The 16,952-nt window shown below is 45.7% G+C and overlaps 1 protein-coding gene across 11 annotated transcripts in view; it reads right to left on the bottom strand.

The window, feature by feature from the left end:
* The window catches only part of TBC1D16 (TBC1 domain family member 16), a 138,328-nt gene that overhangs the window by 8,410 nt on the left and 112,966 nt on the right, over window positions 1–16,952 (bottom strand). For 10 of the 11 annotated variants that reach the window (XR_003704571.2, XM_077924093.1, XM_028714914.2 and 7 more), the window contains 2 exons: window positions 4,742–4,939; window positions 1,573–1,720 (listed from right to left, as the gene is read on the bottom strand). Coding sequence is in view for 10 of the 11 variants with exons in the window: in XM_077924093.1 (XP_077780219.1) it covers window positions 1,573–1,720; window positions 4,742–4,939 (346 nt within the window). In the remaining variant the exon portion in view is untranslated. The remainder of the gene's footprint in view (window positions 1–1,572; window positions 1,721–4,741; window positions 4,940–16,952) is intronic. The other variant, XM_077924094.1, reaches the window with a different exon arrangement.

Genomic DNA, 16,952 nt, shown 5'->3' with positions numbered 1-16,952 from the left:
TAATTACGGCCTTTGCAAGGCCTTTGTGCAGAATGAAGCAAGATATGCCAATAGGCCTTGTCAAAACATCATTTGAATACAGACGGCTAGAAGTCATAGACTGAACACTCAGCACAAGCCTAATTGCAGAGACAGGATGGACAAGTCAGGACACTTGCTGCATCCTGGACTGGAGTTCAGATTCCACCCAATCTGTGGACTCACCCTGTTCTCATACCGGACACATAACACACAGAAGAGAACCCTGAGAGAATTACATCTGTGGCTTCGCCATTTATATAAACAGCTGGCCTATTTCATAAGGCTGCCGCAGGCCACAAGAAGCAAAGGAAATGAAACGAGGCCCAAATCTTCTAGTTGCAGAAGAGGTTTATAAAGGCGAACACTCTGCCCAATAAAGCAAATCCTCCGTTATTTGAAACTCCTGTTTGGCTAAAATTTCTTAACCCAATGTAGTGTCACCTTGCCAGGAGCTTACATAACCTACGTAAGCCTGCTCCTCGTTAATCCCCAATATTGGATTAAACAAATACTTTAGATGGCTCCCTTCTCCAGCAAGAGAAAGAACAAACCAAGGGAAGTGCATCACCAGTGTCTACAAACCCCTGGCAACTCTCCAGGCAGGCAGAAAAGCTGCTCTGCCAGCAAGAATGGGGCACAGCCCCACCAACCTCAGAAGAAGAGTTTGGATTTGATATCCCGCTTTATCACTACCCTAGGGAGTCTCAAAGCGGCTAACAATCTCCTTTTCTCTTCCTCCCCCACAACAAACACTCTGTGAGGTGAGTGGGGCTGAGAGACTTCAGAGAAGTGTGACTGGCCCAAGGTCACCCAGCAGCTGCATGTGGAGGAGCGGGGAAGCGAACCCGGTTCACCAGATTACGAGTCCACCGCTCTTAACCACTACACCACATTGGCTCTCAGCCAGCCAGCCCTTACCTGCCTTGCCTTCTTACTTTCAACCAGTCCAGGGGGAGGAGGAAGGGGATAAAACAAGAATTGGTTGGCTCTGTTACTCATTCATTCACTTATAATAGTATTTATAAACTGCCCTCCCAGAAAACATCAGCAACATACAAAAGCCTGTAAAAGCAGTACAAAATAATCTTCTCAATCTTCTTCTTTTTTTAACCTGTCAGCACACAAAAAATATCTTCAGGAGACGCCTGATATAAAAAGGAAGGCTGCCTGCTGAGTCTCTGCCAGAAGAGTGATCCACAGCATAGACTGGCAGCACTGAATGCTTGACTTCTGGATGCGGCCAGTTGGGCCTCTGTAGCACAGGGACACAACTAACCTCCCTCCTCCAGAGTGATATAAGGTATTCTGGACCCAGGTTGCCCAGGGCTTTGCATATCAACACAAGAGCTTTGAATCTGGCCTGGTACCTACCTACTGTTGGCCTCTGAGCCTTCCAGGGCACTTGCCACCACTTTTCCAGACATGTCAGAAACAAGAAGAGATGCTGCTCACATTTCTTCATTCCTAGCTAGAAATCCACAGTCCACATCTGCTAGGGGTGGAGAGGGTGTGCGGAGGCTCCCCAGGTCTACTCTGGACTTGACAGCTTACCTGGTCTTTGAGATGGGTCTCTGTGCAGTATTTCCATTGCTGAAACACTTCAGAAAGTTTATCCAGGCCACCGTGGTGAAAGTGGAAAATCTTGTACTGACTTTCCCTGCTGGCAACAACCAGCTGCCCACTGGTGCATGCCTCATCACTGAAGGAAAATGGTGGAGGGACCGGGAAAGAAAAGAGGGAGTATGTAGTTAAGAGCACAGTTTACTGGTCAGAACATTCTAGGGGGTGGGACATTGTTCAAATACAGACAGCGCAAACAACATTTGTGAGTCCTGCGTGCATGTTGCTTGGCTGGGCTGAGAATATATACAGCACCCTTCCAAAGAAATGTGAACTGCGCTACACAATCTAATGTGGTTTGGGCACCTCTCATTGAAGGATATGCTTTCTTAAGACACAAAAACCAAACCAATTTAGGGAGCGTTTCCAGGAATCAGAAGTCTGTGCCTTGCATGGACAGCCATCTTTTTCTACATCTCTTCCCAGGCTTCAAGCACCCCAATTCCTTCCTCCTCCCTTGCACTCCCTCCCTCCCTCTCTCTCTCTCGTTCCCTACCCCCCTTCCCCATAGAATGTATCTGCAAGGACCGAAATGGCAAGTTCTCTGAAAACTCCAAACTGCAATCAAAATGAATTATGCAAATCATCTGACCTTAGTTTGCATAATATATTCTGAGCACATACTTTGCTTCCCCCCTCTCCTCCCCCCCACCCCGGGTGTAGAGGTTGCTTTTCATTTTCATTTCGCCCCCTGCAGAGCACACACTGCTCTGATTATGAGCTTTCATGGCCCAATTGACGCTTGTGAGGTCTCACAGTGCAGAGAACACTGCACTTTTCTCGGTACCCAAAAAAGGTTGGGGTGGGTTTGGGGTTTTTTTTGCTTACATCTGGCAGTACTTACCAAGTTGTTTATGGTAATCAACCAGAGTCCTGGTATGCTAGGCACTGTACAAACAAAAGCAGTATCAGGTGGAACAGTGCTCCCCACCCCACAGCCAGTAGATCCTAAGGGCCTGGGCAAAGGAGTCGGCTGCCAAGACCAGTTTGCTTCTCAAATGAACTCCAGGACTCATGGCGTTAATCAGCAGTGGCTAAGCTTTTTCAGCCCAAGGGATGTTCAGCCACATGCCACCAGTGGGTATGGCCAATGTATATACATACACACAAAAATATCCTGCACGTGCAGACCACACACTCAACACATTCCCCAAATAAACAACACACACTCACCAGACAGGCACAAAGCCCTCTTTCTCTCCGTCTTTCTCACACATACATAAAACACTGAATGTGTTATAATAAATAATATAACCCTCCCCCACAACCAAGAACCCCAGCTTTCCTTTGTAACTCCATGTTCCTAGTCCTCATTGTTATTCATACACCACTTGGAACTGTAAAAACAAAAACAGGCGCTAAATAACAGGGGCAGCTCAAGGACTGAAATGGAGGAAACAAACAAAGCTAGCTTGTCAAGGGCTTCCAACCTTTCATCATTTCATGTCAACATTGTTCCATAAATCAATACACATTTCAGATACAGTGGTACCTTGGTTCTCGAACGGCTTAGTTGTCGAACAAATAGGCTCCCGAATGCTGCAAGCCGGGAAATAAGTGTTCCAGTTTGCGAACGTATTTTGGAAGCTGAACGTCCGATGCGGCTTCCGCTTGAGTGCAGGAAGCTCTCGCAGCCAATCGGAAGCCGCGCCTTGGTTTTTGAATGGTTTCAGGAGTCGAACAGACTCCCGTAATGGATTGAGTTCAAGAACCAAGGGACCACTGTATCTAGCTATCTGTGTATTTGTGGATTCAGGTAGGCAGCTGTGTTGGTCTGACACAGTCGAAATAAATAAAAAAGATACTGAAAGTTTATACCCAGAACAAACTTAGTTGGTCTCTAAGGTGCTACTGGAATTTTATTTATTTATTTCAATTTTGTATTTGTGGGCAGCAACAGCAGAAAAATAACCATCATATTGTATCTGACTGTGTGTTACATTGTTATTGTGGGTTTCATTGTTAAATTGTGACACATTTGTTGAAAATCTCCCTTGGAATGATGTGTACTTGATATAAAGGCAGGATTTTTTTTTTAAAAAAGAAAAACTTATATAAATAAACAAATGCCGTATAAGTGTAACAGCTGTCATTTTTATGAAAATTATATGCAAATCCTGTTAATTTACCTGTGATTAATAGGGTAATTAGCCAAAGCCCTTCAGCTCTCCCCGTTCTAAATGAAGAGACTTCCTCTTGTTCCCCACCCCCATCCCACTTGGTAGCCTGAAAAGGAGCTGAATTTTATGGAATAGAAGAAGTGCATACTTCCTGTTTACACAGCAAAGACCCTAGAAAAACTTACACTCTCAACAGTTACAGGCCCTAAAAATCAGAAACCATGGTACAGTGGTACCTCAGTTTACGAACTTAATCCATTCTGGAAGTCCGCTCTTAAACCGAAACCGTTCTTAAATCGAGGCGTGCTTTCCCTAATGAGGCCTCCCGCCACCGGTGCCCTTCCATCGTTCGGCTTCCGTTCTTAGACCGAGGTAAAGTTCGCAAACGGGGACACTACTTCCAGTTTTGCGGAGTTCGTAAACCGAATAGTTCGTAAACAGGGCTGTTCTTAAACCGAGATACCACTGTGGAGGTAGAGGGGGGAAATTGGAACAGAAGCAAATTCCCAGGCTAGAATTACATATTACCTTGGCAGACATCCATGTTTGCTGAGGTAATGTGTAGCCCCAGCCTCAGGAAGCCAAGTTTTATGCAAGTTATGGATTCCAAGCTGGGTAAGAAGAGCCACTTTTATGGATATATAGAATCTGGCCTACTAGTAAATCACCACATTATATATTTTTGCCAGCCCAGTAAAATCCCCTCACAAAACAGGTGGTGGGAGTGGGAAGAAATAGAGACAGTAAGTCTTGGCTCACTGGTTCAGAATGCATAGAGGATGTACAGGTAATCTGTTGTTTGAAAGACGGACACAGAGGAGCACTCCACCATTCACAAAGAACACCTGATACCATTAGAACTCCCTAGGTGGGCTTCCACTCAGAGATGGAAATTCACCCTGGTCCTGCTGCCGTGTCACTCTCCTAGGTAACAGGGCAAGGGAAGGCATGTCAGACCATCTCCAAAGGAATTATCCTACCTGAAAAACAGGCGAAGAGACCGCATCTGTCCCAGGTCGACTCTGAAGACACCACAGATCTGTTCCAAGGCAAACACCTTCTGCTGCTCATCCCACCGGGAGGTCTGTACTTGAACGTTATTCTCTTGGAACTGGGAGTTGGGATCAAGGCTTGAGTTGGAGCTGGCTGAGCGAGTCATGTGGCTTTCGCACGGTTCGCTACACCACCATGAGAGAGTGGCACCAAAAGAGGAAGGAAGGAAGGAAGAAGGCAGGAAAAATTACCTGAAAATTACTAACTGCAAGAGCCAGTGCGGTATAGGAGCTAGAGGGCTTGATTTTGATGTGGGAAACAGACTCAACCCCACTTGGCTATGAAGCTCACTCTGTGGTATTGGGCAAGCCATCAACTCAGTCTAACCTTTATCCATTGCTGCAAGAATAAAACGCTCTGAGCAAAAGAAAAAGAAAGCTGGAAGTATAAAATAAAAAACCCAACTCTTTTCATTAAGCTTCACGTAATCAGAAGGCGCAGCGTTCCCCAAGTTGCAAAGTGGCATTAGAGAAAAGTCCAAATTTGTGTGCATGTTTTTCAAGCCAGTAACTCTAATGTCTCATTCTCACTTCAGCAGGTTTATGAAAGCCCAAGCAGGCAACACTGGTTGGCCAACACCAGCTTCAAACCAATGTCTGTGCTTAATTCCCAGATAGGGCTGGTGAGCAGAACAGGTAAGTTTCCTCAAAGGGCAACAATGCTGAGAGGACAATATTTAAAAAAAGAGAGAAGCAAGCAATGTTTCAAGCATGCTGGCCAAAGTGGAAGCAGCTAAAAGGCTTGTGGCTCCTGTGCTGTGAAAGGACTTGGGGAAACCACTTGACTCTGAGTTCCATTCCTGCCAGACTCAGTGGGTGGCCGGGCACTGACCCTCTCTTGGCCACAGCTTCCAGTTTGTAATACAGATTGGCCGAGGGAGCCGGCGTACAGCTTCTGGGTCAGCCTGTCACATGAACATGTGAATGTAGCAAGCTGCCTTATGCAGAACCAGGCCACTGGTATTTAGTTCAGCACTGCAATATTCACCCTATCAATGGAACCCTGAAGTCTTAAGCAGAGGTCCAGACCTGTTACCCAAGACATTTTGTTGTCATTGTCATTATTATCACCACCTTTTTCCTGATTGTTTCAATTTTGTTGTTGTTGTTGTTGTTTTGGGGGGGACCCATTTTAAAGGCATCACTGTTATCACCTTTACCTCTGCTTGGTTCACAGCACGGATTGTTCCAAAGTTGTTTGGGGAGAGTCAGCACAGTGAAAAGGCAGAAGCATAATCCTTGTTCTCTCCTCATACAGCCCTAATTTTGAGAAGCTTGCAGATGATAGCCTTAAACATCATACCAGTATGAGCCAGTATTGTTCAAGTACTACTCAAGCTCATTTTATGCATTTTTCATGTATTTTCCTTGTATTTGTATTCTATTCTTTTCCATTCACTAAAGATCTTTTTTTTAAAAAACACTCGCCAGCCAGAATTAAGAATTGTGTGTGTGTGTCTGTGTGTGTGTATCTGTGCATGTATGACTGGCTGTAGTAATTCAAAATTATTTCTGCATTCAGTTATCTTTTATTTTCCAGCACTATTCTACAGCAGCAAACCAGCAACAGGGGGAACATAACAACCAAGACTTAACTGTGTTCAGAAAAGAATAAAGTTTTCCAAACATTTTTTGTGAACCAAAAACAAAACAAAATCAACATCTGAACAGATTTTTCCATATTTGAAACATTTTATGTTTCCATCTCTTTTCTTTTTCTGCTCTTTTGCAGTCAGCAGCTTTTTAGTGCTAAGCCACACCTTCTCACCTTCTACACACCTTTAGTGCAGTAGCAACCTTCTCAAATTCCAAGAGTGCCCCCCAGACACAAAGAGGTTGGCGACCATTGCTCTAAAATCTCTTCCCAAGCAGGCCTCTTCTATTTCTACAAATATACCTCAAGTGGCTAGCATACAAACAGTAGCATGGATAGCTCAGTTGGTTAGAGCGTGGTGCTGATAATGCCAAGGTTACAGGTTTGATCCCTGCATGGGACAGCTGCATATTCCTGCATTGAAGAGGGCTGGACTAGATGACATTCAGGGTCCCTTCCAACTCTACGATTCTACTGGCTGTTCTGTGGTAGAAAAAGAACCTTGGAAGGGAAAGGGCTTTAGGTCCTTTAATCACAGAGAAATGTCTGGTAGTGACATTGGCCACATTTCTCCAGAAATAACAGGAATGAAATTCCATAGTCTGCATGTATACATTCTGCAGACAAAAACCACCTACTTCCCATCACATCCCAAATTGAAATATATGCAAATCAGAAGACACACTAACCCTTTAGAGGAACCATTTCAAATGTAAGAATAACTCCCTGCTTCTATCGTGGCACATTTCCCTCAAACGAATAGTCAAGGAACAGGATTTCAGCACCTTTACTCTAGGAATGCAAAATACGATACCACATAGAAGCTCAGCTGGTAGCATCACACATCACATTTTTAGACAAAGTGGCTGCACAGCTGTTTAACCACAAAATACTAGGGACAACAAGCCAGACAAACCTTTTCGGCATGTTAAGCAACTGAACTCAGGAGATATATTGCCCCCCAAATAGGGTCCAGATTTCAGAAAGTAACTCCTTCCCTTCCCTATGAAATCATCCTCCCTCCTGCCCCAAGAAAAACAGCAGTGCTCTGGGAAATAAGTGAATCTGAAACTGTGACCTCTGAGATCTTGAAAAGGCCAATCCATTTGAACAGCCTGAATGGGCTCTACTGTGAAATCATGGTTTGCAAAACAAGGCAAGGAGCAGGTATAAAAGCAGCCCCCTGAAAAGCCACTTTATGCAGTGTTTTCTAATCCGCTTATTGAACAATGTAGGCACTGAACGCTGAAGAAATCACACACTCAGCATGCCTGTGCAGAACATCCCCACCAGCATGCTTTCCTATCCTGAAAACAGTGCCCCCCAAACCAGGGCCACAGACTGAACTAGACCGCTGGAAGAGCCTTATTTTTAGCATTCACCAGTGGTTTGGGTCATTGCATTCCAATACACATTCCCTAGACAGCCAAGCTGAGGGCTCCATTGTTAACAGAGCCCCCTCCCTTGATGTGCAGGAGAGACCAAGTTCAGCAATGCAGCTTGAAGTCAGTTTCTCTGTCTGTGTACACACACACATGCACTCTCTCTCTCTCACACACACACAGTAGAGCCCAATGATCTACTACCCTACACATTTCAAATTTAATAGTCATACCTCATGTTACGTTTGCTTCAGGTTGTGTGTTTTCAGGTTGCATCCCACGACGACCCAAAAGTACCAGAAAGGGTTACTTCCAGGTTTCGCCGCTCGTGCATGCGCAGACACGTAAAATTACATCACGCGCATGCGCAGAAGCAGCAAATCGCAACCAGTGCGTGTGCAGACGCAGGTTGCGCTCTTTTCAGGTTGCGAACGGGACTCCAGAACAGATCCCTGTTCGCAACCAGAGGTACCACTGTACATGCTAACCATCTCCAAATTTGCTTTTAAGTTCTTTTATTTGCACATCTTCAGTGATCATAGATAAGTAATTCACAGCTGTTTGGGCTCTCCGTTTCTTGGGTCTCCTGCCTCCCAAGCTCTCTCACCCCGTTACCCCCACCTCAGCTCCACCATTTCTGCCCCATAAAAAAGAGGTTTTCCTTATTCCAAAATGACTTCCGTCTCACAGAAACTGCACCTATTATCAAAACTATGCAACAGACAGAAGCAAAATCAACACATCTGTTGAACATTCTGGCACAGAACAGCAGCTCAGCGACTAGCTAGGTGTGGAGTGGAAATAGCGTAACAGCTGTTCCTGCACAGGTCCATCTTTTTAAAATCCACTACCCACAAGTCCTCAAGATTTCTGGAAACTTAAAACTCAAATCTTATTTCATTCTGAATGCCCTGGGGAAACCACCATCTTGACTCCCAAAGCAGCTGCGAAACTGAGCAGATCACATACTGGAAAGAGCAGTTAACTTGGTCCAAACAAGCAAAAAATAGGCCCAGAATCCTGTTTTGTTAGGTAACCATGGAAGAACTGGTGATCTGCCTTTTGTCAGAAAGACTGAAGAAGACAGGTGAAGGTAAGAGAAGAGCTTACTTCCTTGGGGAGCCCAAGAGAAGAGTTGGGGTGAAGGATACATACTGAATTTTCCCCAAAAGTATTTCAAGGCTAGGGTTCAACTACCTTCCAAAACAAAGAACATTACTAAAAATTAAAAAATTAAAAAGTGACCATGGAAGCTGTGAAGGATAGGGGCAGTTCACTCACTCCAAACTAGTCTGCGCTGCTACATCAATTAAGCTAACTTTCTCAGTTTACAAAGATTCCATATTCAAAGTAGCTGGCAAGTCATTCAGATGTTTTCTTCGTTGCTGGCCAAGGACCCTTTGGAAGTATCTGTTGACGCTCAGGATTTCATTCAAAGGATGGTGCGAATACAGTTTCCTTTTAGTTTAGGCAATTCCTATACCATAGTGCTTACATCATCACATGATAATTAACGTACTAATTTGACAACACCCACTTATAAAATAAGATGCGGGACATAATTACAAGTATATCCAATTAGACTGAGGACTGACCACAGGGACCTATATTTACATCTAAAACCAGATATCATATTGGGCATTCAACTCCCACATTGGCAATGTGTAATTTAACAGTCGTAATCTAGGTTTTAACCAGGTCATGATGCTCCTGTAGTTGGTAACTCATTAAAAGAAGTGTACATAACTCATATATAATTTCTGTTTGTTCTGCTAGAACAAATACCAGTAGCTGGAAGCCACAGGAGAGGAAAGTGCTCTTGTGCTTGGGTTCTGCTGTCTTCCACTGCCTCCCGCAGTTTGGTCAGACTCATGTTGGTAGCTTCGTGAACACTGTCCAACCATCTTGTCCTCTGTCGTCCCCTTCTCCTTGTGCCCTCCATCTTTCCCAACATCAGGGTCTTTTCCAGGGAGTCTTCTCTTCTCATGAGGTGGCCAAAGTATTGGAGCCTCAGCTTCAGGGCCTGTCCTTCCAGTGAGCACTCAGGGCTGATTTCCTTAAGAGTGGATAGGTTTGATCTTCTTGCAGTCCATGGGACTCTCAAGAGTCTCCTCCAGCACCATAATTCAAAAGCATCAATTCTTTGGCAATCCCTTTCCTTAGCGTTGGTAAAATAGATTCCAGCCCTGCCCCCTCGTCCCAGCCTCCATTGCTGCACGATCTGCATAATGGAAGATGGAGTTTACTTACGGAGGCTGTTTGTTTCCCCGCAGCAATCTGTTGTTGAGTTGTTGTTCCCCTTTTTCCCTTGAGCTTAGGCTTGGATTTTCAATAATCGGGGGTTTCCTCCTCCCTAAAAAAAAGCTCGAAAAAAGGGGTAGATCACTGCCAGTTTTTAATTCTGTGAGTAGATCGCAGTCTCTTGGGAGCTGGCCACCCCTGATCTAGAGCAAAAGCTGAATGAAAGGATCCGCTTTCAGTCTCAGGGTCTAAACAGAGCAATTAAAAATCATAATCTAGTATCTAGTGAAGCTTGAAATAAAGCCAGTGGCAAATCGTCCACTGGAGTCGGGGTAATTGTGTGTGGTGCTGTATCATGCCCGCTTTGAAATACTAAGCCAATTCCAAGGGGCTCCTTCTGTGCCTCCTTGCCTTGCGGGCCTTTCTGTTAGCAGTCACGCCAAATAATAAGCTCATCAAAGCATCTACATCTTGGCTTCCTCCTTTGTCTACGCTGATCTGCTGACCAGCCATATGAGGCAACAAGCCATGATATTAAGAGCTCCACCTCCAAATGCAGACCTAGATTTCTCTACCTGTTCAACAATTTAAATTGAAATTTCTTGAAGTGAAAATTTAAGAAAACTTTTTTTAAAAAAAACCCCAACAACCACAATTTAAATTCTGGACCTGACTGCTGCATTTTGCAGTTTTATTTTTGTTTTGAAAGTGGGTTAGATATTTCTACAACAGCAAAACCCCCTCTAGATTCAGCAATAGGACAACAGCTCTGCGACAGAATTTCAAATTCAAAGATTAGACTTATGTCTATAGCAGTGTTTCCCAACCTTTTTTGGGCAAAGGCACACTTGTTTCATGAAAAAAATCTCAAGGCACACCACCATGCCAGATGGGGAAAAGTCACTTTTTACTTATGTAAAAAAAAATAAAAAAATAGTAACAGCATAGAAGGTAATGGTTATCTCTTTGATGTCTGATGGGAGGGCATTCCACAGGGCGGGCGCCACTACCGAGAAGGCCCTCTGCCTGGTTCCCTGTAACCTCACTTTTCACAGTGAGGGAATTGCCAGAAGGCCCTTGGCACTGGATCTCAGTGTCTGGGCTGAACGATGGTGGCGGAGACGCTACTTCAGGTATACTGGACCGAAACCGCTTAGGGCTTTAAAGGTCAGCACCAACACTTTGAATTGTGCTCGGAAAGGTACTGGGAGCCAATGTAGGTCTTTCAAGACTGTCGTTACGTGGTCTCGGCGGCAGGTAGCAGCGCTCACAGCTTACGGACTGCACCGTGTAACAGGTGTCTGGCCCAGCAGCCTAAGGCGGACAAGCCACTGAAACAGGCATTCAGAATCCATTCATTTCATAAAACCTGCAGGGCTCAATCTCTGTGTTTGTGTATGTGTGTGTTTCTGTTTTGCCCAAGGGTCTGGGGGTGGGAGAGAGCTCTTTAGCATGATGCTTTTAAAACAATTAAATTATCAACAAACAAACCTGATGATATGAATAGCAACGTCAGGTGCTACGGGGGGGGGGGGGAGAAGGGGGCCTACTCAGAAGTAAATACTGCGTCCAGGCGCAATTAGCGCTGATTTAAGGTGCACCAAGACTGCCTAAAAACCTCACCAAAGATATGCAACAAAGCGCTTCGTTGCAGAGGGGAGAGTTTGTGCACTGTGGAGGCTGGAGGGCTTCTATTCTACATGCGGGGGTTGGGGGGGCGAGGAAAATGTGCTCCGTGGTGGGGCGGGGAAGGCAAAGTTGCAAAAGCGCCCTGCTCCTTCTTCCGCGGAGGGAAACGCTCCTGCGGAGGCGAGAGGCAGCGAGGAGGCGACGAGGTGAGGCTTTTGTGAGGTAGGGAGAGGAAAGACGGGGGAGGGAACCCAAGGAGGATTTGCACGAGAGGGAATGAAGGGGAAACGCGCCTCCCACGTGGAGCACTTTTCCCCGGGAAATGCACAGGGTGGGGTCGTGGCTGATCCGTGCCGCGCGCTCGCGTCGTGCGGCCCAAAGTGCTGCAGGATCGCCAATGCAAGACCCCCTTTTAAAACCTCCCCCTCCCCCAGCTCTGGAAAAAAAGGGGGAAGGGGATGGCGTCGGCGTCGGGGTGCGGAGGCTGCCCGTGCCCGGCCAGGCGTCGGTGGCGGTGTCAGCGCTGCTGCAGTGGCTGCTCCTCCTGCGAGCAGTGAGTGGAGCGCAGCCGCAGCGGCGGCGGGGGGCGCGCGCGCTAGGGCGCAAGGCTGGCGGTGGCGGCGGGGAGCCCGGCGGAGGAAGGAACTTGTCCCTTCCCTCTGGACTCGCGCCCCCCGCAGATGTTGCGCCCGGTGCGACTGGCACCCCTGGCACCCCCCCACGCTACGCCACTACTCCCACGGCACACTAGGCAACGTCCGGCGGCACACTAGTGTGCCGCGGAACACCGGTTGGGAAACACTGGTCTATAGTACCACCAGCATGCATACACCACTTTCCAGATTAAACAAAAATACAAGCTCCTGCTTCAAAGAATTTCTAATATAAAATCTAGGTAGTGAGTAGGGATTGAGGATAAACTGTGCACATTCCTTGTTTTACCTTAAGTGCAATATTCTTTACACAGAAATGAATGCGATTACATCTTCAATTTTTGTTTGTCCAGGCCTGTAAAAGGTAAAGGGACCCCTGACCGTTAGGTCCAGTCGTGGACGACTCTGGGATTGTGGTGCTCATCTTGTTTTAGTGGTCGAGGGAGCCGGTGTACAGCTTCCGGTTCATGTGGCCAGCATGACTAAGCCGCTTCTGGCAAACCAGAGCAGTGCATGGAAACGCCGTTTACCTTTCCACCGGAGCGGTACCTATTTATCTACTTGAACTTTGACGTGCTTTCGAACTGCTAGGTTGGCAGGAGCTGGGACCAAGCAACGGGAGTTCACCCCATCGCGGGGATTCAAACCGCCGACCTTCTGATCGGCGAGCCCAAGAGGCTCAGTGGTTTAGACCACAGCGCCACCTGCGTCCAGTCCAGGACTGTAGCAAAGTCTAAATTCCCTTTCCTTCCACTAACCAAGTACGTCCCATTATTCTTGAGAAAGACTGACTTCTGGAAATATTGTAGCCCCCAATGCCAGAATGTTAGCATGGGTTCCTCCCCCCCCCCTTCTCTCTCTCACGCACATGCACACAGACCTTTGTTATGTGTCCATTTCCCCCTAGCAAGTGCCACTAAATGCTATTTAAGTAGCTAATTAACTTTCTGTGCTAGAAAACCTCCTATAATTGCGATTCTTTCACCTTTTTAGCCCAGTTCCCCAAGGGAGCTGGAGCTGTCCTCTGGCATTTGTTCTGCTCCTTCCCACCACTGAGGCAAAAGTTCTACCTTGACAGCAGCCTGCCAATCACGGCCACAAAGGTCACCAGGGACTGCATTAGGAACATTCCTGCTACGGACAAATTTGCCTAGCTACGCACAATGGAAAAGATGGAAGGGGGGGGGAGCAATGCTTACATGAAATTTCCATGCAACATTAGGTAGCGGATTCAACAATCTATATATATATATAAGCTAATAATTCTTCTGAGTTTATCGGTTAACAGATATTCCTCTCTTAAAAATGGATTACGGAGATATTCAAAGCCCAGACTGTTTATATTTTGTCTGTGCTGGCATCTGCTCCTCATCAAATAGTGGGGAAATAGAAAACAAAAGCCCTTTTGAGTGATGCTTGCAGCAATGTCAGTCATTTTCAGTATCCATGCTAATGCTATATGGGAAACTTTCGTATCAGACCTTTACTCTTCTCTCAGAGAATCCAAAATTGTGCATGTGTGCACATGTGAGCGTGCACACACAAAACAGGATTCGGTTTTCGTAGAGCAGACAAGTTATTTTGTTTGGCATTTTGATCCAAGATGAAAATACCCAGTTGTGTAGCGGACCCATGTTTAGTACACCATACTCCTTTAGAGGAATACTTAATAACAATAAAATAGAAAAGGTCAGGATTATAGCTCGTTCTAGAAACCCTCTCATTGCATTAAAGGGGAGCTCCCTTACTGGTCTGACTCAACACAAGGACACAGTTGTGTGTGTGAGTGAGAGATCCTTTGTAGAACCCCATTTCATTTCCAACATATTAAAAGGGAGAGGAAGGGAAGAGAGAAAAGAGACAATTTTCAGGGCAATTTCACAGGGAGGGCTGTGCCCGAAGTGGAGGTTAGATACTCCTCTGAATCTGTCTGGCCAGTGTTCAGCTATGCACAGCATGGAATCCGTTAATACACAAAGGCTTTTTATATTACACCAGTTCTGATAGGCCTCCTAATTTTTAATTTAGAGCGAAAATTCATGTCCTCATTAGCCATGATTCTTAAAATACAGTCTGCTAATAATAGAGAGAGGCCAGAGGTGATCATGTGGCACATTAGCAGGCAGGAAGTGTCCATTTTGCACATTTCCCCACTCCTCTTTTTGGTTGTTGTTTTGTTGTTGTTGTTTGTTTTGTTGCCCCTCTAGCCCAATATACATTCCAGTCAGTGACTGGCCCAAAAGAGACATCCAGTGAAACTGTTGCAATTTCGCCTACTTTGCATATTTTAATCTATACAACATATTCCAATATATTTAAGCAACAAAGAGCTTGATATTTTCAGGCTTCTGGTACAGAAGCATGGCCAACGAGTACTCCACTAGAAAGGTTTGTTAGCTACTATAAGTGATGCAAAGAGGATAAACGGCTTAATTTAAAACGGGAATGGCAAAAGGTAGAAGAAGAAGAAGCTGTTAGCAGTTTGCTACGAAATAATCCATGTGCTTTCATCTGCTTTACCCAGTCAAATGCAAGTTGTACATTCATATATAAGTGCGCTCACTCTCCGATTTTATACACACGCACACACACACACATATATACTTGCTAAACAGGTGAGGCATGCTTCGGTAAATCCAAGGAAAGGATTTTCCTCAACATTTTTGTTGTTACAGTTGCTTAGCGGTGACAGGTCTAGTCGTTTGACACTTATGAATAAACACAGTCACACACCCCTCTGCAGCTTAACACAGCTAACCATTGAGAGGCAGGCGTGGGCATGAACCTGACCTTCCTTTTAAAACAAGGCAAGTATTGCAAAAGCCAAAAGATACGTCTTTACATTCTGTACAGAAGAGGGGGGTCCTTTGCGCCTGGGCTTCAGCTTGTTAATAAATCAATTGAAATGTAACACTTCTCTCGCCCCCCCCCCCAAATCCTAGAGATGGAAAATGTGATTTCTTAGCACAGCATGAAGAGAAATGTTTACCTTCCAGCTAGTCCAGCCTGGAAAAGGGGAGCTTTCTTAGCCTTGTTTATTCTATTTTATTTCATTTTTTTAAAAAAAGAATCAATGGGTCATTTTGCAACGCTTTCCCTGCCTCCCTCCTCCCTATCCATCCATGCAAAAATAAAAGTCAGAACTCATTATGCTAATTACAATCAAGCCTTTAAAAAAACAACAACACCCAAGTCACTGGAAACACCTAAAGATTCTTGTTCTCATATTCTTAGCATATTAGCAATGAGCAGAGAATCTCAAAGGGTCCTTTTTTTGTCTGGCAGATTAAAGCACCCCCCCACCACCAATTTATATTCTGCTGAGAACTCCAACACTTGCCCAGCCAGCACCACCCAAAGAGATTGGCACCGCTGTTCAAAACCCACTGGAGTATGGCATAACATTCCACAGCCAGGGAGGGGGCAGGAATGGGGAGAGCTGACCAGAAGGGTTACCAAGAGTGTTTAATATTGTTATTTCAAGGGCTGGGATTAGGGAACCAAGCCAGGCAATTTTCGCTGCATGAGCTGCAAGGAGAGAGAGGGAGGGAGAGAGAGAGAGAGAAAGAATTCTGCTCTGAACAAAAGAGTACAGAATACAGACAGAGCGAGGCAGTGAGCAGGTAGGACAAGAAAGGATGCTCTTTGTTAAATATTAGCAATAAGTGCATTGTTAAGGCAGCCGCCAATGAAGCGCTCGTCGTAAAGCAGCGCAGGAGAACATATGGCCTATCGATGCTGGGATTAATGCTGGCTTGCAAAAACAGCCACTCTGCCTATAACAAGTAGGAATCGCCTCCAGGCAGCCAGGCAGGGAATTTCTTGTTAAAGTTGGAAGAGCCAAAAACGGCTCGCAGGAGTATGCAAAAAAGGAAGGGGGAAAAAGGCAAGCGGACCAGTAAGTATTGTTGCTGCGTAGTAACTTTTGTCAATTTGTCTGCAAGGTTAGATGAATGCCAATATCGAAGAAACAAGAACGGTGGTCATCATCAGTCCATGTTCTTAAAACCTGATTTAGCCATCAGAAGATAGCGGCAAGAAATGGCATCAACTGAAAAGGCTGAAAGGCAGGACATGGTCCCCTCTCAACTCCCAGCAGCACAGCCAGTGGCCAGGAATGGCGAGAGTCTGCAACCCCTAGAGGGCATCATGGTAGCTATTCCTGCTCTTGCAAGGGGCAGGTTGGGCTCCTATGAGCATGGGAGAAAAAAGATGCACAATGGATGGTAGTTACAAGACTAAAAGGGTGGGGTGGGGAGCAGCAACGTCAAAGGGGCCAGACTGAATGGTGGTCGAGAAACCACACTAGTCTTTTTATCTGGCATGGGAACCATTGATTTACAATAGCCCAAATGACACCTCTCCTGAACTGTTGCATCCCTGTCCTTATATGAGCATCACTCCAGTCTTTAAAAACTGTAAAGGTAAAGGGACCCCTGACCGTTAGGTCCAGTCGCGGATGACTCTGGGGTTGTGGCGCTCATCTCGCTTTATTGGCCGAGGGAGCCGGCGTACAGCTTCCGGGTCATGTGGCCAGCATGACTAAGCCGCTTCTGGCGAACCAGAGCAGTGCACGGAAACGCCGTTTACCTTCCTGCCAGAGCGGTACCTATTTATCTACTTCCACTCTGACGTGCTTT

The sequence above is a fragment of the Podarcis muralis genome, chromosome 2 (genome assembly GCF_964188315.1).
Source record: "Podarcis muralis chromosome 2, rPodMur119.hap1.1, whole genome shotgun sequence".
NCBI lineage: Eukaryota > Metazoa > Chordata > Lepidosauria > Squamata > Lacertidae > Podarcis > Podarcis muralis.
Note: the sequence above shows the minus strand (reverse complement) of the source record. Positions and strands in the feature narration are given on the sequence as shown.